This window comes from Arvicanthis niloticus, chromosome 10, assembly GCF_011762505.2.
Source record: "Arvicanthis niloticus isolate mArvNil1 chromosome 10, mArvNil1.pat.X, whole genome shotgun sequence".
NCBI lineage: Eukaryota > Metazoa > Chordata > Mammalia > Rodentia > Muridae > Arvicanthis > Arvicanthis niloticus.
This window is the reverse complement of record NC_047667.1, coordinates 65,002,443-65,024,926: the sequence shown is the minus strand read 5'-3', so window position 1 is coordinate 65,024,926 and position 22,484 is coordinate 65,002,443. Positions and strand designations below refer to the sequence as shown.

Genomic DNA, 22,484 nt, shown 5'->3' with positions numbered 1-22,484 from the left:
TTCACTACTGTTGCTACACTTTAGGCCAAATATCAGAAGGTTAGGGACTGAGGGTGGGGCGCTCCGACTTGCTACTCCTGGATCACCCCATGCTGTCTGCTAAGCCTTTTCATTAACCCCAGCTTCCACAGCCACCTTTATATACTGTCTCCATTCTTTAGGCACTAAAAAAATTGGCCTATAGCACAGCAGTTTGTGAAAGCATGCTGGTTGTACCAACCAGTGTTAATTTTAATTTTCGTCTTTCCAACTTCCTTTCTTCTTCCATCACATGTTTTTCTCCTTATATTTTTTTGTTTTGTTTTGTGTTTTGTTTGTTTGTTTTGTTTTGTTTTTTAGAGACAGGGTTTCTCTGTGTAGCCCTGGCTGTCCTGGAACTCACTCTGTAGACCAGGCTGGCCTCGAACTCAGAAATCCGCCTGCCTCTGCCTCCCAAGTGCTGGGATTAAAGGCGTGCGCCACCACCGCCCGGCTTTGTTTTGTGTTTTTGTTTTTGTGTTGGGACTCTACCACTGAGCCACACTTTCAGTGTGAATTGTAATTTTTATACTGCGACAAGGTCTCAGGAAGTTACTAAGGATGGCTTTGACTTTGGGATACTCCTGTTTCAATCTCCCAGGCCTGTGCTACCAGGACTCTGTAGTTAAGGAGTATACAGAATACTGAGACTATAAAGGAGTAAAGATAGATTTCCTTTCCCTTCCTAGGAGAAACAACTTTGTACCCTTGAAAACAGTAAACTGTGCTCTTAAACGAAAGTAACCTTGGCTCTTATGCTTTCTGTTGAGAGAAGGGCATCTATCTGCTGCCACTACAGCAATGGGGCCAAGTGACTGAACCAAACCCATGCACAGAATAAATCTCTCCTTGAAAGGGAGGGGAAAGCATGTAAAAATGCATCTAAAAATGACCTCAAATGACGACCAAGCAATAGAGCACAGTGTCAAGCATGACTGTCATTAGTCATTTCACTCTCCAACAAGTGTACCTTTGTCTGTCACTGTGTCCTTGAGCTGTGGCACTGTGTGTCATGTCTGTCACACAATGCTGAGCAATGGTGTAAGAACTGGAATGCAGCAACACCAATTTTTCTTTCCATAAATTATAAGTTGAAATTCTTAAATAGAGAATGGCTTTGATTTCTGATCTAGATAACTGAGTAGGGAGCTGGAGAGGCAGTTCAGAGTTAGAGAGGATCTGCTGTTCCTCAAAGGTTCTGAGTTCTGTTCCCAGCACCCATATGAAGCCGGGACATCTCTACCCACATCACAACCATCTCTAACTCCAGCTCCAGGGGTTCCAAAGTCTCTGGCCTCCTCTGGCCCTATACTCAGGAGCACATACTCACAGGCAGGCATCCCCCACCCCACCCCCACCCACACATAATTAAAAACTAAATCTTTTAAAAATAAAAGAGAATAACTAAAAAATGTTTATCTTGTCTGCAGCACATGCTCACAATAACATGCTCTGATAACTTCAGAACTGTGCACACACGAGGTGTTGTATACCTGTCTTATAAAAATGGGACAGGAGGTCCTCCTTTTCAATAAAGCGCTGGTAGAGCCAGCTGGTGAGGTCCTCAGTCTCCAAGGGCACATCTCCAATTGGGAAAATCCTGTGAAGATTCAGAAAGATAAAAAGAACTGCTTTAATTCAGAAGTGAAAACTACTCAGAACCCTAACTTAGCTTTATTAATGAATCGCACACACAAAGTGATTTAAGTGCTAGGCAAAGAATGTTCCTTAGCAATGTTGCTTTATGAGAAAGTGAAAACCAGACAAAATCTGCCCAAACTGACACCTTTTTACTAAGTATATCAAAATATTGGATTTATAAACAGGGAAGAGTTTTTTTTTTTTTTTTTTTTTAAAAAAAAAGATTTATTTATTTTGTTTTATGTGTATGAGCGTTTTGATCAAATGTCTGTGTGCCATGTGTGTGCCTGTGGAGATGAGAAGAGTGCACTGGCTCTCTGGAACTGTAATTACGAAGAGCTGTAAGCTGTCATGTGAGTGCTGGGCATCAAACCTGGGCCTTCTGCAAGAGCAAGTATTCTTAACTGAAGCCATCTCTCCAGGCCCCTCCTTGTTTTTGTGATACCGGGGATCAAACCCAAGGCTTTGAATGTGTTAGGTCATCACTGTGCTCCCGAGCTATGGTTTCAGCCCCAACAAAGAGGTTTCTAAAGTAGAAAACAGCAGTCGGAAGGCTCTTAGGTAGCTGAGTGTGTGGCTCATGCCTGTAATCCCAGCCCTCCAGAAACTTAGGCAGGAGGGTTAGCTCTAGTTCAAGGGCAGCCTGGGTTACACAGTGAGGTCCAGATCAGTGTAGACTGCAGGGTAATACTCTTTATAGACAAACAACAAAACAGAAACAAAACCAGAAGACTAGCATCTAGTATGGACAGTGGTCAGCAGTACTTCCCAACTAGCCTATCCCAGTTCTTGGGAGTCCATCTGTGAGTCCTTTTAGTGTTCAGCAATCTTGTGCCTTCATTTTAACATTAATCTTAACAAGACTATTTGCAATTGTAAGGATAATCATAATTGAGTAATATGATGTGATTCTAGTGTGTGTCCTGCCATCACTGTGGTCCCTGAAATAAAAGTAAAGGCAGGGAAGTGAACAGCGTGTTCTTCAGAGAAAAGTGTCTGTAAAGTTCAGGACTGAGTCATGAGCAGAGGCTGACTTTCATATTTACTGTTATGATGGTGGTGGGGTTTCCAGTGATCAATTCTGGATAAAACAGCTGGCACTAGGGAGTGACTGAAGGCAGGGGCTTGCCTTCAAGGGCACAGAAACACCTTCACAGTCTTTCTTTCACCTGGGAACAGTTCTCAGTCAACAAACCAAGAGGGGTTGGTTAAGTCTCTACAGAACTGTGAAGACATGACTTGCTGCAGCACAGAGAGGATCCCCTGAAGGAGAAATGACAGAGTGGGAGCCATAGATCAAGTACAAACACCACTACAGCTCTGTGAATATGGCAGATTCCAAGCAGAATAAAGTGGTATAATTCTTAGCCAGTACAGTTCTGAGCATAGGCAAGTCAGTCATTTGTTTCTTTTCTTTCTTCTAATGTAAATGGCCTTAAAATGTCCATTAACTTTGTCTTTGTACTATGGTATATCTTAAATCTAAAAATTAAAACTGAAAAAATCAGGTTTTACTTATAAGTGAAGGGAGCTATAAATTTCTGAGGCTTATCTTTCTGATAACAACACTTCTTGACATGATTCTGCAGCATTAATAGAAATTTTACTTCTACAGCACAGTAACATCCAAGTATTAAGATTCTCTAGAATTTAAAAAAAAAAAAAAAAAACTACTCAAAGCAAAAGTTGCAAACATGCTACCACTTAACCAATTACAGCCCTAGTCCCCCTCCTGTTATGGAGCCATAGGAGTCTGCCCTCAGACACTGCTCTCTCAGGTACAGTAGGCTCACATCAGGACAAGGAGATATACTGGGAGCTATATTATGGCTCAAGGGAAGCTTAAGAGAGCTTCTTGGAAAAATTAAGTCTACTTTGTCACTTGTCTTTATTTTTCATGGAAGTACGAGCTCTTGGATTTCTGGGCCACCCAGCTGATAAGACTAAAACCAATACTTCCTGAAGGAGAGCAGCATAGGAAGCCTGAGCTGGGAGGTTAACCACATCACAGAGCTTGCCGGGTTTGGATGGATGTCAGTTATGTGAACCAATTCCCTGATTATTAGAAGATAATTGTTTGAACTGGACTTTTCATTTACTTAGAGATATAAATATTTGGGCTAACTTTTAAGGTATACGTGTTGGTTAGTTTTTACTGTCAACCTGACACAACAGAGTCAATTGAGGAACTGCCTAGATCAGACAGGCCTGTGGGTGTGTCTCTGTAAAGGACTGTCTGGACTGATAACTGATACTGCAGGGAGAAGCGGTCCGCTGTGGGTGTCATCATCCCTAAGGCAGGTAGGCCTGGAACGTATAAAGAAGCCAGTTGAGCATGGATCCAGAGAGTGAGCCAGACAGCAAACAACTTTCTTCCTATGAGTTTCTTCTCTGGTCAGAGGTAATGCTGTATGGAATAGCATGCGATCTGGCTTCGGGTTCTTGCCCTGACTTCCCTCAATGAGAGGGAGCATTTGGTCTGCCTCTTGGCTGTGTTTTAGTCAAGAACATCTAGGCAGCCCTGCATGTACCAATATCTCATCTCAACCCTCCAGCTTTACTCTTACCGCTTCCCTTTGTGTTCTCTTACAGATTACCTAATAGACCTCTATGTGTGCATCTCTCCCATCAAACTCTACCCAGTGCCCTTTAAGACACAGCACACATCAATCACAGGGTTCTCTGTTCTATGAAGGCCACATGACTAGTGATTATCTCTGATTAGGTACTCTTTGGAAAAAAGATTTAAAAAATGTGAATCACATCAGTTAGCATTTGAAATATGTGCTGTATTAGATAAGATTAATTTAATTTGTGATAATTTAAAACTAGGCCATATTAACAAGGATGAGTTAGCAGGAGCCATAAGATCAAAGGTCTTAAGTAGTCTATATTCTTATGAGGAGAACATTAACATTAAAAATAAGACCAAATTAAACAGCAAAAGTTTGGGTTTAAAAAAGGAATTCTTGAAAGAACAATGTGATTGCTGGATTGTCTGTCACTTTAAATGGGGATTGGCACAGAGACCAGGGCAGCACTTAGACTGAGACTTTAGCCTACCATCTGCCCACAGCTGCTTGGATATTCTCTTGACTAAAACACAGCTAGGAGGGCAGACCAAATGCTTCCTCTCAAGAGCAGTCTACTTTACTCTGCTTGTTAGGTTACCACAGGATTAAAATATTAAAATGAGTAATCTTCGAATATAGTAAGGAATCAAATGTAGCAAATACCTGTTCTCTCCAAGCAAAATAAGTGGAGCTCTTGGGAAAGTTAAGGAAGTAAACTTAGACCTACCAGATACAGGACTTTACAATCCCAATAGCTAGCTACCCAAATGATAAACAAGCTTGTCATTTGTAAGCAATTAAAGTTCTTATTATCTGTAACCAAGAATGTACTTTTAAATAAAAAGCATTTTCCCCAAATCCATAAAATCCTAAGAGCACTATGTGAGATTATACTTAAAAAAGATATAAAATAATGTTTAGCTTATAGATAGACTGTCACATCTGAGATAGTACATTTGAATTTTTAAGCCATCAAGATTGTGAAACTTGAGCTGACAAACCTTGTGATTTACCCCCAGTTTACTCCTTCCAATAATCCCATAGTGGGTAGTCCCCCATACATGGGAGAGGCTAATCACGGAGAGAGATTCTGACATAAACAGTCCCTCCTGATTTTATGAAGCTAATTATCTAGCAGAGGGATTGGAAAGCAAGCCAGTCAAATATGTAAGTACTTTACTTTGAAGAACTATTGGCTGAGCTTAAATGAGGGACTGAATGTTTGCTCACAGCTAAGGACATGGAAAAGCACTCGAGTGCTGTCTAGAAAAATAAGACTCAGAACTTTAAAAACGTCTCGTCTAAGTAACATAGCTTAGTTATGTTCAAAAGTTAAAGCACCTGTAAGTTAGATAACAAAAAGAATGAGGACTCTCAGTTCAGATTCCTCTGCTTCCATTGAGAATAAGGACCTAAAGCTGGGCGGTGGTGGTGCACGCCTTTAATCCCAGCACTTGGGAGGCAGAGGCAGGCGGATTTCTGAGTTCGAGGCCAGCCTGGTCTACAGAGTGAGTTCCAGGACAGCCAGGGCTACACAGAGAAACCCTGTCTCGAAAAACCAAAAAAAAAAAAAAAAAAAAAAAAAAAAAACAAAAAAAAAAAACAAAAAACAACCAAACAAACAAACAAACAAAAAAAGAGAATAAAAGAGAATAAGGACCTAGCTGTCTTGTAGCATGCCCTGGCCTCCTCCTGCAGCTCACAGCTACACTTTCTGGTGTGGAGCCTATTTCTTATGCGTCTCTTTTCTTTTTCCAACTGTGTTGTAACTCACCTTTGTATACACAGTATAAAATACAGCACAGTGCCAAAACCTAGGTCTGCTGAACTGAACTGACATTAATACATCAGTGAATGACTTTTGAGTATCACCTGAAGACAACTATCTTCTCTGATATTTTATTTTACATAAACTTTTTCTGATACATATTTTATAGTTTTTCCTCAACTTTTGAGGTTAAGTTAAATTTTGACAAAAGGCCTCAGTAACACATGGTGGCTCACAATCACCTTTAAGTCCAGTTCTAGGATGCCCTCTTCTAAGTGCCTGTGGAGAGAATCAAAACCCTCACGTGCATAAAACAGTTTCATGCTTCGAGACAGTGTCTCACCTGAGAGCCGTTTGCTTAGTTGGTTTGTTTGTTTGTTTTTTGTTTTTATTTTTTTGCTTTTGAAACAAGATCTCATTCTGTAGCTCAAGACTGGCCTTGAACTCCTAGTCCTTCTGCCTCTATCTCCCAAGTGCTGAGATTATAAGCCCTGTGTCCATGCTGGCTCAGATTAAACAATGACCATCAATGAGAGCTATGCTCAACCAATAGTCAATTAAAACATAAGCCCTAAGACTTTTTATATTTTAGGCATAATGTTTTCAATAAAACTAAACTAAGCTCATGAGGGTCTACTCTCCTCAAGGATTTATACAGCTCATGGTTGATGGAGAGGGAGAGTACTGCAGCCACTGGTAAGCTGCCCGTGCTCCTGAAACAATCCCTTACACTCTGCTCTTGTAACGAACCGTAATGAAACTTACTAGGCCACCCACCCACACAATTAAATAAATAAAAATATAAGAGAAGGGGGCTAGCTGGGAAGAGGAATTTGGATCGGTGGGAGTGAGACTCAGGGAGGATATCAGAAGGGGACAGTATCAAATATACTATGTATATGCCTGGAAATGTCACAATGAAAACCACACTGTTAATGAGTTAACAACAAACATATTGAATACTGCTGGGTACAGTGGTGCACACCTTTAATTATAGGGAGGCAGTAGCAGGTGGGTCTCTCTAAGTTAAAGGCCAGCATGGTCTACCAAGAGAGTTCCAGCCCAGCAAGGATTACATGATGAGACCATCCTCAAAATACAAATTAAAAAAAAGAATAGCAATGACAGTTTGTTAGACCTCAAAGGGACTTCAGAGTGGAAAATGCTGCCATGATGGTGCATGCCTTTACTCCCAGCACTCAGGAAGGTATCTGTGGGTATCTGCGAGTTCAAGGTCAGCCACGTCTGCAAAGCAAAGTCCAGTCAGGTCATACAGTGAGACCCTAAATCTCACCCCTACCTCACAGGGAAAATACCTGGTACCCCTGGAAGAGACAAATAGAGGATACAGCTCATTTCCAGTGTTTCTACCCAGTCATCAAACAGATTATAATCTTCTGCAAAGCATATGATATCTAGAGTTGTATATTCTCACCAGTGAATTGTCTTTACCGGCTCTAACTGTGGTTCTTTACTATACGTGGTTAAATTTCTGAGGTTCCTCAAGCTTTAGACTAGGTTCAGAATGACATAACTGGTTCTCAAGCCTTCATACTGGTTCCAGGGCTTGCTTACACTACTGGAGCCCTGGTGTGGGGCTTCCAGCCTTGGATTAGGGCCTATAACATTGGCTCCTGAATGGTCAGCCTTCAGACTTGGGCTGGAACTACTGTACTGGCTTTCCTGCATGTCCATCTTGCGGTCTACAAAACCCCGGGCCTTCTTAGCATCCATAACCAACTGAGAATCCATAACTAATATGTTCTATTAGTTCTGTTTCTCTAGAGAACATTTTTTTTTTTCTTTTTTGCCTTTTAAGACAGGGTTTCTTTGTGTAGACCTGGCTACCTCAAACTAAGATCCACCTGCCTCTACTTCCTGAGTGCTGGAATTAAAGGTGTGTGCTACCACTGCCCAGCTTGGAGAACTCTTAACATACTACAATAACATGTTTTCTTCATGTAAAATTGTTTACATTTGAAGAAATTTGGCATCTCATGTAACTAGAGGATGAAGATCTACTGGGTTTGAAAATGCCTCACTTACCTCACATCCTTGACTTTACTACAGAAGCAGGACCAGATGTGTTAGGTCTACTTATTCACTGTTTTATTTTTAAAAAACACTTGTTACATTTATTCGTATGCATTTGCATCTGCATGTATACACATATGCTAGAGTACATGTGTGTGGAGATCAGAGGACAGCTTATAGAAATCAGGCCTGTTCCACTGTGTGGGTCCAGGTGACCAAGCTCGGGTTATCAGGTAGAAAAAAGTGCCCTTAACTGCTGAGCCAGCTCTGAGGCCTCAGAACTAACTAAACATGTGTAACCTTCCAACTGGAAACTAGAATGATAAAAACTTTAAGTTCTTCTTCTCCTCCTCCTCCTTTTTTTTTTTTTGTTTTTTTTTGGTTTTTTTTTTTGTTTTTTTTGTTTTTGGAGACAGGGTTTATCTGTATAGCCCAGGCTGTCCTGGAACTCACTCTGCAGACCAGGCTGGCCTCGAACTCAGAAATCCACCTGCCTCTGCCTCCCAAGTGCTGGGATTAAAGGCGTGAAGAAGAAGAAGAAGAAGCCAGGCTTTAGATGGGACATCATATTATCTCAGCTACAGGTTGATATAATCTAGATTTCGAAAGGATCATTCTGGCTATTAGATTGGAAATGCATGCTAGAGGAATGTTTTAGTCACTGTTTTATTCTGTGAAAGGGACACTATAGCTAAGGCAACGCTAATAAAATATTTAATCTTGCTTACAGTTTCAGAGGGTTATTCTATTACCATGGTGGAGAGCAGACAGGCATGACACTGGAGCAGTGGCTGAGAGCTTTACATTCTGATCCACAGGCAGAGAGTGAGACTCCAAGTATTCTGCACCTCCAGTCACACACCTCCTCCAACAGAGCCACACCTCCTCCAACAGAGCCACACCTCCTCCAACAGAGCCACACCTCCCCCAACACAATCACACCTCCTCCAACACAGTCACACCTCCTCCAACAGAGCCACACCTTCCCCAACACAGTCACACCTCCTCCAACACAGTCACACCTCCCCCAACAGTCACACCCCCCCAACACAGTCACACCTCCTCCAACACAGTCACACCTCCCCCAACAGTCACACCCCCCCAACACAGTCACACCTCCCCCAACAGTCACACCCCCCCAACACAGTCACACCTCCTCCAACACAGTCACACCTCCTCCAACAGAGCCACACCTCCTCCAACAGAGCCACACCTCCTCCAACAGAGCCACACCTCCTCCAACAGAGCCACACCTCCTCCAACAGTCACACTTCCCCCAACAGTCACACCTCCTAATCCTTTCAAGCTGTTCACCAACTGGGGACCAAGCATGTAAATAGATGAGCCTATTAAGGGCAGAGAAGATACCTGTCATTGAAACCACCATGAGGGACAAAAGTGAACACAGATAAGCCAATAAGCATTGCATATAGTTACTCGGAAGGCGAGAGTGATGGTAGATACTGCCAGAGTGAAAAGAAATAGCCAGACCAAGATACATGTGAGAATTTAGAAACAAAGATTCCCTGACTACATGGATATGAAGTGTGGAGGAAAGAGGAGGAAAGGATGATTCCAAGACTTCTTTTGTTTCCACCTCACATGTATGTGTGTGTGCGTGTTCCCATCATGTGGACACATGTGTGAAGATGCATGTGTGTATATGTGAAGGCCTGAGGTGGATGTCATGGTCTCCCTTGATCACTCTCTAGTTCATTCAGTAAGGCAGGGGCTTTCTCCAGAACCAGGGAGCAATGACACTGTAAATCGGGCCAGCCAGCTTGCTCTGGGATCCCATCTCCCTCTCCCACATGCTGGAATTATACATGGACTTTTACCTGGCTTTTACCCGTGTGCTGTGGATCTCCATTATAGTCCTAAAGCTTGACCGGCAAGTCCTTTTACCTACTGAGTGATTTTCTCCAGCAGCTCTGACACTTCTTATCTGAAAACAGGAGGGTGGGCCCTGCCACTGATAACAGGAAGGAAAGGTGGACATGTGGACATTTTTAGGGAAAGCCACAATTTAGTGGTAGAGATTTACTACTGGTATACTAATGCAGCTATCTGGGTGTCAGATATAAAGTAATCCAAAATCAATACCTTCTATTTCTCTAGAACCAGACACCTTAAGTAAAGCGGCTGGATCATAGAGGTTTTAAAGAGTACTGACAAACTGCTCTTCAAACAGTATGCTATGACCATGTCTTAATGTATTCATGCCCCTATAACCACACTGATCTTACCCCATCTTCTTTGGTTAGATTTGTTTTATTTAATTTTATGTGTATGAGTATCTTCCTGAATATGTGTATCAAATGCACAAATGGTGCCTGTACAGAGTCTTCTACATTTTCTTCAAATTCCTCAATATCTCATTATAGGTACACTGTGAACTAGCAAGTGCACTTACTTCCACATTGTCAATTAATGGTACCAAAGCCATTAGTTTATCCTTTATGCACTGATATTCAATTGTTTCCTGAGTCACACAGATACAGACATTTTAATCTTCTCATTGATCTCAGTTTGGCCCTATACAGCAATGTTGGTGGTAGGTTTTTCTTCCCCTCTCTTCCTCCTCTTCTCTTTCTTTTTTCCTTCCTTCCTCTCCCCCACTTTCAAATAGTCTCACGAGAGGACCTAGGTTCCACTCTCAGCACCTACCTCAGGCAGATAAGCACTTACTTTTACCAGCACTTTGTGCCAAGTGACCACGGCAGAAACACACACACACACACACACACACAATTTTAAAAATTTTATGGGTGCAATATAACTGAGTTATCAAGAAAAGCATTCAGAAATATTATAATGAATTATTTTGAAACTTTGTCATTTCTATTAATATATCTATTTAACACCTGTGAGCATATTGATCCTTGAGGAACACTGGTTTTAGAAATCTTTATCATCAGTGAAAATAACTACTTCAAATTAATTTTCATATAAAAATTCAGCATAAGAATGATTTTTATTTCTATAAACATGAACTATGTCAGTATTTCCAATGTCCTGAGGTGGTTGTATTAGACACATACAGAGTTAGAGCACTGACCTGTAATGGACATGAGTGACTGTCGGTTTCCTGTACCCCAGGATCCAGGTCTGAATGTCTATTGGTTCAGCTTTGGGATAAGCTATGGTTGTATCTATTATCCACTGGAGGCCTCTTGATTTGCATTCTGAAAATAAAGAAAAAGTCCGGTTGGGTGAGGTTTCTGTACCTGAGCACAGAGCTCACGTCAGCAGCTGGAGAATACTCATGTGCCTTTGTTATGAGAAAAAAGGTGGATGTTCCTGCTGTTCAACAGTGCTCTCAGCATAAAAGGAAAGCATCTTACTATAAAGTGCATTACTTCAGAACAAACTATTATTTACTACACACAGCTCATTCAAATTTTCAGTACAATTATACAATAGCAAGGTCTTATTATATATTATCACTCCTACACAAAAAAAGCCTATAAAAGGCCAGAAAGTAAAGCATACATCATAAAAATAAAAAGCAGACTTCAAAACTAAACCAATAAATTAAACAAAACTTATGATTTACCATATTAATACTTAGGGGACATTAAACAAATTCGGAAAAACAGAAATAAAATAAATTTAGACATATATTATTTTTGGTTACTGTTCTTATTTGGGGGGGGGGGCTTCCCCAATTTTAGCAAGAGTTACACATAAATAATGTTCCTGCCCTGCCCTTCAGAAGGAATGATGAATAGCTACCACAGTGAGGGACCGGGAAGCTCCGCTTACTCTGCTCCTTCACACAGTTTGTTTACATCAGTGAGTACAAAATGAGCAGGAATGGAGAGGGGATTCTCACAGAGAACACTGGCTTTCAGTGTGTTACAGTGGAATTGTCTGTTCTACACATTTAGTGTCTAGAATCGTTTTCCAGCCTGAGTCTAAATTTTATTAGGAGTCAATAATACATTACTTTTCCTTGTTAGACATTAAAACAAAGCAGGGCAGTGGTGGCGCACGCCTTTAATCCCAGCACATGGGAGGCAGAGGCAGGCGGATTTCTGAGTTCGAGGCCAGCCTAGTCTAAAGTGAGTTCCAGGACAGCCAGGGCTACACAGAGAAACCCTGTCTCAAAAAACCAACCAACCAACCAACCAACCAACCAACCAACCAAACAAGCTTTAAATTCCTTAAAACATTTTGGAGCAGCATTCTGTCGGGGGTAATTTTTAAGAAGGAGCAGTTTTCTCTGAGCACAGAGACTCAGGCCTGCAGCTGCAGCTCTCAGAAGACCGCAGGAAGACAGGAGGGTAAGTGGATCAAGGCGGTTGGGTTACATGACTTTGCCTCAAAAACCAAAGCAAAGCAAAAAAGCAAAAGCAATCAAACAACATAAACTACTGGACAAGGAGAGGGTAGAGAGAGAGGTTACAGCAAGCGTGGTAAACTTGAGAGTGCAGACGGCAGCTCCCGGACAGGCAGTGTAAGTTCTTTGAACTCTAGGTTTAGAATTCTCATGATGAGAGGAAGTGTAAAAGGCCCAGCTGGGCTGAGGTCAGCATGAGAAGATCCTGCCACTTCCAAAGATAATCAGGCAGAATATCATTTTAAAACACAAAGGTAGAGTTTATGTTTACAGAGGATAATAAGTACTAGTGAATATGAAAACCAAAGAAAACAATAAAAAATATCAAAATAGAAGAAAGCAGAATACTTTTCAGGTACTCTGATGACTTCAGATTTAAATATAATGAATTTGTGGCTATCTGAAAGAAGCCTTTTCTTCATTAGCAGGCAACTGTTATCACAATTGTCCTTTGAGATCTTGCCCACCACTGGGCACTGTCTGGGTGAGCTGTGCAAATAGCAGTCTTTTTAGTTGGACTAATCCTGTTTGGAAGACCTTTGCTTGCAGCTTTGGCCTGCCTGATATTGCAGTGTCTCTCCAGCAGTAAAGCTGCTCTGAACTTTGCTTTTCTATTAAAAGACTCTTTCAATTTGCCTTTTTAATAGATGATAAAAGATTAAGAAAGCTGACTGCCAAGTAGCTACTTGAAAAAAGCAAATGAAAGGAAAAATGCAGAGAGATTTCATGGGCATTATTTCTACATCTGCTCTGTTCAGAATCTGAAAATGTTTCTGAAAGCCAACCACTTCAACATTTATTTAAATAATACTAAAAGAATTTTGAAATGCTATCAGAGAAATAGGCCTCAGGAATCTCCTTGAGCTGCTCAGAGAGCCTTTGTAGCAGAGGTGTCCTGGAGGAGGCCACGTCTGCTCCTGCACAGCTTCTGAGACTCGCCTGTTCCTTAGGAGGCGCATCACTGAGTGCTGCTTGCTCTTTCTTGGCTATTAAAACAGTATGTGCTCATTATTTTAAAATTCTGGAGAATGAGCCACAACGTTACAGCTCATGGGACAATCTCTGCCAGCTGCTGGTATCTTCCTGTCACTTGTTTCCTGCAGTCTGATGGTTAAGTCTGGAGCTCACATTATTTCCACAAGACCTATATGTAGTCCCTCCCCCACATACCTTCAACATAGTGTAAATACTTTGCCAGGCAACCCAAACTCTCCATATGCATCATTTGTGTGGCTGTGGTATGGGAATTGCTTACCCATTCTCCCTCTGGCTGGTTTATTATAAGTAAACCTGTGACAAGTTTCACTACCTATATGCAGATTATGATTATTTATTTTTGGCACAAAGCCTCATTTTGCAGCTCAGGCTGACCTAGAATTTACTACATATTCCAGACTGGCCTTGAACTCAAAGGTAATTTTCTTCCTTCTCCTCTTCCTCCTCCCCCTCTTCTTCTTCTTCCTCCTCCTCCCTCTCCTTCTCCTCTTCAGACTCACAGTACTAGATTTACTGGCACGAGCCATTGTGCCTGATGTAGATTGTTTCCATTTAAAAATTATTTGTAGTAGAATGACTGAGTCATTTATTAATACTTTAAGGGTTTTAATCAATACTGCCAAATTACGTTAACTTTGTTGTCTATTAAAAGCAAAGAAAACCTTCTACAGTAACTTGCATCATTATCCTAAGTAAGAACAGGCAGGCAGGGAAGACATCTTTGACTACAAACTTGTAATTGTTTTAGGGCATTATTGTGAATATCAACTCCTTTAAAGAGAAACCAGAAGAGATTATAACTTCATCCTCTGCCCGACTGGCAATTCTAATTGTTGAGAGTTATTTAAAAAGAACTGAGCCAGGCATGGTGGTGTAAAACTCAGCACTCAGAAAGCAGAGGCAGGCACATCTATTTGAGTTTGGGACTAGTCTGGTTTATATAGTTCCAGGATAGCCCAAGACTACATAAAGAGATCCTGTCTCAAAACTCCAAACCAACTAAACAAACAAAAAACAAAAACAAAAACAAAAAAATTAGAACTCTAGAAAACATTTCAGTTCAAACAAGACAAGCAATGCTAAGGTACCCTACCTAAGCCTCTAGCGTCTCCTCCAGCTGGGCTTCCATTTTCCTGCCGTGCTACAAGTGCTTTCAGAATAATGTTTGTTGCCCCAAATCTTGGCAAAGTGACATGTGTAAGAAATGGTAAATTATTTTTCTTGGCAAATGCCTGGCTTGTTTCTCTCCTCTTCCTGAGGAAGCCCCCTTCAGGAAACAAAACAATCCATTTTCGATCTCTGCTCCTGTAATTATGTTCAAGGTGCTTCTTGAGAACCAGCAGCTGTTGGTCACGATAGGCTCTTCCCTGAAAGGTATACACACATGGTAAGGACAGTTGAGATTAAAATACCCCAAGACCAAATAAAAACAACTGCTTCAAAACTGGAATGCAACTGTAGGATAGAACAGTGGTGTCCTAAGATATTTCTCTTATTTCTCTCTTTGAGGGGAGTGGTAAGGTAAAGGGGAGGAGCTATTCAAACTTACACAAAGGAACTTCTTCCTGGAGGAAAAGCAATAGTATAGTATGGCCAATTACAGTTCCAACCCCAGAAGCAGGGGAGTAAACAGGAGAGTACATGGAGAAGTGGAGGGAAAACTCCATGGGTGATAGGTTTTAGGAAGAAAACTGTAAGAGGGATGAGAAGTACCAGGGTGAGCAAGGCAAGCGATGCCAGGAGGTAACAGCTGAACAAAGACCTGCTAGATAACATGAGGGGAGAATAAGCCACACAAGATGAAGGCAGAATACTTCAACTGACAAGAGTCAAAAAAGATACAGGACATGGTGGGAAGACACTTGGCATGCTAGGGCCTGGAGTGGGAGCACACATCTTGAATCCCAGTATCAGTAGGCAGAGAGAGGTGGATCTCTATGAATTCAAGACTAGCCTGGTTTACCTAATGAGTTTCAAACCAGGATTGCACAGTAAGACTATGCCTTATAAACAAAGAAACAAACAAGAGCAGTGCCCTGGTCAACCCGGAGGAGACAGACAGTGGTAGGTGACAAAAAGCAGAGACCAGACAGAAAGGGCCTCAGGCATGGTGCTGAGTTTTACTGTTTTTTTTTTTTTTTTTTAATTAAAAAAAATGTGTGTGCGTGCATGTGTACACCGTAGTGTATGCACCACTGTGTGTGTGAGCATGTGCACACAATAGCCTGCCTATGTACACTATGTACACTACTTGCCTACAAATGCTCAGGGAGACAGAGGGTGTTGGATTTCCTCCAACTAGAGTCATAGGTGGTTGTGAGAAGTCTGATTTAAGTTCAGGGACCCAATCTCAGGTCCTCTGTAAGAGCAATATGGATATGAACTGAACTATCCAGCTGCCACAGGGCTAAGCCTTAAATGCAAAATTGCTGGATAATTTTGAGCAAAGAAATGCCATAATATTACTTATATCATAAGTAAGCCCAACTCTTATCTATACAGCAGCCAAGTTTTACTGATTTGTGTGATGAAAAAAAAAAAAAAAAAGCCATTGTGGTAAGTCAGGGAAATACTGCAATAGCCAACAGAGGCCTGGTGAAGCTCAGCTATGTGAATGCATGAGGAACAGATGCATGCAGGGAAATCCCTGGAAGCAGATGGGACAAGGGCACGAACTGGATCTTAGTTGTGAGAAAGAATGGCTTGGAGGCTGAAAACAGCCAGCCAGACAAAGCTACTGGAAGGCCCCAACCTCCAGTCAGCATCAGAAGCCTCCTTCCTGTCAATGCAGGCCAGCCAGCACAGTCACAAAGCTCCTTAAAGTAGGTGTGCTTCCAGTCTTTAGATTAAATGTATCACAAATTAAAAAAAAAAAAAGACTTTTAAAGCTTACTGAATTAAGATTATGATTAAAAAGTACAATTAAGCAGGGTGTGATGACACATACCTTTAATCCCAGCACTTAGGAGGCAGAGGCAATTGGTTCTCTCTAAGTGAGGCTAGCCTGGTTTACAAAGGGAGTTCCAGGATAGCCAGAGCTATTATACATAGAAACTCTGTCTTGAAAAATGAACAAACAAAAAAAAAAAAAAAAAAAAAAAAACCTTGTTGTCTTTCTTTTGAGAGAGGGTCTTACATGTCCCAGGCTGACCTTGAATTTGCTCTGCAGAACGACTTTGAATTCCCTATCTATCCTCCCACTTCTGTCAAAAGTGCTAGGAATACAGGAGTGAGCCAACACATTAGACTAAATTTACATCTTTTCTAGACCATTCATTCCCATGTTATAGAATCTTTATTCCTAATCTCTGAGAGGACAATGTTGCTCGTTTAGAAATTAATTTTCAGTTACTCTGAAATAGTCTGTTTGGATTCAAAACCTTGACTGCCATTAAATGAAAAGCTTTGAGTACATATTTTTTCATTTTACACTTCAGAGCACACTGAGGATTTAACTTCTTGGTGCTTACCATCAACATCAACGGTTACACTACCCTACTTCAGTCGCTTCCTCAGACTTTACCATGGAAGAGGACTGGCTAGCTTTCCCACTGGACCCTGCACAGCTGTGGGTCTTTCTGTTGCTTGCTCTTGTGCTCTCTACTTACTTCTGCCTTATGTGGTAATCTGTAGTTCCTCAGAACAAGATTCATTTCATTTATCAGGTATTCATTAAGAACTTCTGTGCACAGGACCATACAATCAAGATTAAAGTTGTTAAATACATGAACATCAAGTAACCACGGCACTGGTGTTTCTCCTCTTTGGAAGAAGGAAGTGTGTGGCACTCAGTGTGTGTGAGAATGCTGCTGTGCAGTGCTGACTGGGGAAGAAGTTACCATTCTCTTGCCAACGGGAGACTATTCCTTGAGCTTACAAGCCTTCCCAACTCATCTCTAGTCATTTGATCCATATACCAAATATTACATTCTCCTCAAAATTTTTGGATTTATAGATATCTGATATACTCATTAGTGTTTCTATGAATTTCCCATCACTTCCTATTATTCTATTTATTTACTTATTAATAATCTCTCTACTGGCAACTAAGATATCTTCTTACCACACAACAAGGTACTTCAAATAGTAGTAACAGTAGCAGTCAGACAATGGCAGTGTGCTCATGGCAAGATGCTGAAGGCGGCAGGCACTGTTCACATGACTCCTACAACTTTTTGCGGGAGATCACCTACTGTTCTCATATGAAAACGAGGAAAAGGAGCATTTCGTTTGCCCAATCCACTCAGCTTATGATATGAAGAGCAGGAGTGTGGCAGGTGCTTCATCATGTATACTGCAAGTGAGACTGAAATAAATGTTTACAGAGCAAAAATTCAAAGGAGGAGCCAAGACTGGAGAACAGGGTCTACTTAGCCCAACTAGTTTGTCATACGACTCTTTCATCATCAACACAAGCACTTTAAAGAACAACATTCGTCACTCACCTGTCTTATAAAGAAGTCTCCATGAATAAGAGAGACAATTCCAAAGTTCGTGTACTTGAAAATATGATCCATCAGCCACATCATCTGAGCCACAACCTGAAATATTAAAGGCAGACATGGTTCAGTGGTTCAGTGTTGGAGACAAGAAACTTGCTACACTGTTGCAGGATATTTGATCACACTGTGAACCCTATGATTGTGTTATTTACTGAAAAAAAGCTGTTTCTAGTTGTGGTGTGGCTCAGCATGAACACCCACTTTTAATCATGTCCAAACAATGAAGGTAAAGTTAGTTTGCAGCAGGAAGCAGCCATGTTTGAAAGTGATGTGTAATAAAGCAGTAGTCAAAGTGAAGAATCAAAGAAAGATTTGATAGAATAGGGATCTTACTTTGGGTTTTACTGCTGTGAAGAGACACCATGACTAAGGCAACTCTAGTGCCACTACCTAGACCAACCATATTCAAATTACCATAATAGGATATGTCCAATTCTCACAGGGAGAGGAAAGGGAAGCTATTTAAGGGGCAATGCGGAGAGAAAGGAAGAGGTGGTTTTTACAAAAAGACATGTTGCAGAGAGAGACAAAGCTAGACATTGCTAAAGACAAATAATGAGGAGCCAGAAGATTAGAACATATTGCCAAAGTTAGTACAAGGCCAAACAGAGCAATTCAGGAGAAGCTGAGAGAAGACAGATTGAATCTGTCAGCTTGGAGAGGAGTTTGAGCCAGAACAACTGAGTTCAATCAGCTAGCCAAAGCTCAGAAAGAGCTAGAAAGGGTGAGCTTACTCAGCAGCAAGTCTCTAGGCCTAGACAAGATTGTACGGAGGCTAGAAGCTTCAAGGATTAGCCTTAGGTTAGCAGACTGAAACAGTAAGCCTCAGAGATGACAATTACAACAGAATAAAAAATACTTTTATACTACACTCTAGTCAAGCCTCCATAATCACCCAAGCTTCCCTGCTCCCCCACCAGGGGGGTTTGTGACAGGGTTTCTCTGTGTAACAGTTCTGGTTGTCCTGGAACTCACTTTGTAGATCAGACTGGCCTCCAACTCAGAGATAAGCATGCCACTGCCTTCTCAGTGCTGGGGAATTAAAGGCACATGCCACCATTCCCAGCTCATCTAAACATATTTTGAATTAGTGACTAAATATATTTTTGATTTTTTATTCTTTTGAGAATTCCATATGAATACTGCATTTACATAACTACCCATCCCACTCCTTCCAATCACCTCTTCTTCAGTTATTGTTGCTATATATACACGTATGTATACATAAATCCAGTCTGCTAAGTCCATTTAGTGTTGTAAATATTTTAAATCTAATGCTGTTTCTATAAATTCAGCAGTTACTATCAGGCTTTACATAAAGAATTATAAATCTTGATTTCTAGCTTTAGAACCCTAAGCCCATAAGTATACAGAAAAAAAATGAAGCTAAATTAACTTATTAAATTTAGCCTCAATGATTATTTACTTAATTGCAAGTGGCCATGGGAAGAAGCAAGCATATATAGGTCAAGAAGACTGGGGGCTCTGGTCTATGTGGCTACTAGGAAGGCCTCAGCTCTACGGCTCTAAGAGGCTTTTTTACAAGTGGCTTATTTGGGAAGCAGCCACAATCTTTTATGCAACCCTCTACCTATGTTCTATAAGGATGCCCCCCAAAACTCATTAGCTCCCCAGGATGAACTTTTGTGGAATCATGTTTGTCATTTGAGACCTTATGGGGAGGGGTAAATGTTACTTATGTCTCTCCTGGGAAGAAATTTTTGCAAATTTCAAATACTCTCCCTCTATCTAAAGGAAGTCTTTGGTAATTCTTATAACTTGTAAAATTACACTGGACTAATAAAACAAAATCATTAAAAATATTTATAAAATAATACAATGACATATTCTGTTATTAACACAATTCATTAGTTTGTTCAAGTGCACACTCTCTGCTAGCATTATATTTAAGATGCCTTAGTCTTGTTTGTTTGTGACAGGGTTTCTCTGTGTAGCCCTGGCTGTCCTGGAACTCACTCTGTAGACTAGGCTGGCCTCGAACTCAGAAATCCACCTGCCTCTGCCTCCCAAGCGCTGGGATTAAAGGCGTGCGCCACCACTGCCTGGCGATGACTTTAGTCTTTAATCACAAAAAAAACATTGTCCATTGCTGACAAGTTAATTGCTGACAAGTTAATTCTCATATTGAGAAGACTTTGTTTGCAGCAAATTTAAAATTTTAAATTAAATATACAAGTCTCTATTAATGAACTGTGTAATTGTTCTTTCCTGATGAGGAAGTAAACATTCCTTGCACTAAACCTTAATAAAAGGAAAGCTACAGTCTCCATTAAGAATGTAATGGACTCTACCCTTGACCTCTAAGAAAATGACAGATATAAATAACTCTGAGTATTAAATTGGGTGAACTTACATATAAGGAAAAGAACTAGATGCTGACACTCACCATCTGCTTTTATAAAGGCAATGTGAAAGAATGCCCAAAGAACACAGCTCCTGCCTTAATTTTTCAGGGAAACAACCATCATCTTTAATAGACTTGATTTCTTAAAACATTAAAAAGTACATACATACATACATACATACATACATACATACATGAATAAAGACTGAGGAGATGGCTCAATTGCCATGTGTTTCAGTCAGGGCTTCTATTGTTGCCACGAAACACCATGATCAAAAGCAAATCCGGGAGGACATGGTTTCTTTGGCTAACACTTCTATATTGCTTTTCATTACTGAAGGAAGTCAGGACAGGCACTCAAACCAGGCAGTATCCTGGAGGTAAGAGCTGATATAGAAGCCATGGAGGGGTGCTGCTTACTGGCATGCTCAGTTGGCTTTCTTATAGAACCCAGAACCACCAGCCCAGGGATGGCCCCACTGATCAGTAATTGAGAATATGACTCACAGCTGGGTCTCATGGAGGTAGTTCCTCAACTGAAGCTCCTTCCTCTGATGACTCAAACCTGTGTCAGGTTGACACACAAAAAACCAGCCAGAACACTCTATGTGGAAGTTTGAATAAGAATGGCCCCTACCCCATAAGCTCAAGTATCTGAATGCTTAGTCACCAATGATTACATTAGTGAAAGAATTAGAAAGATTAGAAGGTATGTCCTTGTTGAAGGAAGTGTGCCACTGGGTCTGTGCTTTGCGGTTTCAAAAGCTCATGCAGGGCCCAGGCTTGCTTTCTCTGCTTATGGTTCAGGATGTAACTCTCAGCCACTGCTGCAGTGTCTGCCTACATGCCATCGTGCTTCACATCATGATAATGAACTAAACCTCTGAAACCTAAGCTAGCCCCCAATGAAATGTTTTCTCTTGTAAAAGTTGCCTTGGTCATGGTGTCTCTTCACAGCAACACAACAGTGACTTAGACACCGTGCAAGCATAAGGACTTGAGTTTGGTTCTTGGCACTCATGTAAAAGCCAAGAGTGAAGGCTCCTTATAATCCCAGTACAGGGAGTTACAGAGAAGAGGATCCCAGGGCCTTGCTGTCCACATGCCATTCTCTCTTCTCTCCCTCTCCCACCCCCCACCCCCACCCTGCTCTCTCTCTCTCTCTCTCTCTCTCTCTCTCTCTCTCTCTCTCTCTCTCTCTCTCTCTCTCTGTGTGTGTGTGTGTGTACACATACATGTGCATGTGTGGAGATCAAAGTACAATTCTTAGGAGTCAGTTCTCTTTTTTCATGTGGGTTCTGGGGCTTGAACTTAGCTCAGGTCACTGGGTTTGTTAACAAATGTCCTTACTCATTGAAACATCTCATCAGCCCAAAGAGGTCTTTTTAAACTGGTGTACAATTTAACAAGAGTCAGTACAGTAAATATTTCTACTTGTCAATATAAACTAATATTGATTCATGCTTATAAAGCAAGAGGAAAAGTGTATTTTTTCTACCTTATAGTTTTTAATTTATCTCTTATAAAATTAGTTTTAAGATGTGCCTAGATTTTAAATTATTTGATAATATCAGAGAATTATAGAAAATTACTCAGGAAGGGCTGGAGAGATGGCTCAGTGGCTAAGAGCGCTTGCTGTTCTCATAGAGGACCAGAGTTCAATTGCTAACAGCTTTATCAGATGGCTGGCGTGTGACTGTCAGGAGCTCCAGCTCCAGAGACCAGACACCCTCTCCTGGAGTCCACAGGCACTCATGCACATGTGGCATAAAGTCACACAGACACACAGAAATACCAGTAAATAAAATGAAATTAAAAATAAAAGTTAAAAAATTTCCCAGGATAAGCAATTAAATATAAACAAATTAATTCAAATCTTTAGAAAGCAAACAAACCAACCTTTCTTTGGTCCATATGACTATCTAACATTAAGTACCCTTATCACGCTCGACAAACTAGCACTGGAACACAGCATATTTTATACTGATCGTGTGCATCATTCTCTGAGACTTAAGACCACGTAAGCACATTGCATTCTTTCAAAACAACTGTTATAAGTGTGATTGCTATTATTAGTGAGATTAAAGAATATTAGCTAGTTGGTTACTTGCTTTTACAGAAAGCCGAATAGAATTTCTTTTTTTTTTTTAACTACCCACACAATGTTAACGCTATGAATTTAAGGGATAACAATATGTTTTACTCTAAGAGCAAAATCTACCCAGTAGTATTTTCTTTCTTTTAA

The 22,484-nt window shown here is 40.9% G+C and overlaps 1 protein-coding gene across 2 annotated transcripts in view; it reads right to left on the bottom strand.

The window, feature by feature from the left end:
• The window catches only part of Lpgat1 (lysophosphatidylglycerol acyltransferase 1), a 65,012-nt gene that overhangs the window by 6,556 nt on the left and 35,972 nt on the right, over positions 1-22,484 (bottom strand). For both annotated transcript variants that reach the window (XM_034512762.2, XM_076941624.1), the window contains 4 exons: positions 17,818-17,913; positions 14,466-14,739; positions 11,093-11,219; positions 1,512-1,618 (listed from right to left, as the gene is read on the bottom strand). In XM_034512762.2, coding sequence (XP_034368653.1) covers positions 1,512-1,618; positions 11,093-11,219; positions 14,466-14,739; positions 17,818-17,913 — 604 coding nt within the window. The remainder of the gene's footprint in view (positions 1-1,511; positions 1,619-11,092; positions 11,220-14,465; positions 14,740-17,817; positions 17,914-22,484) is intronic.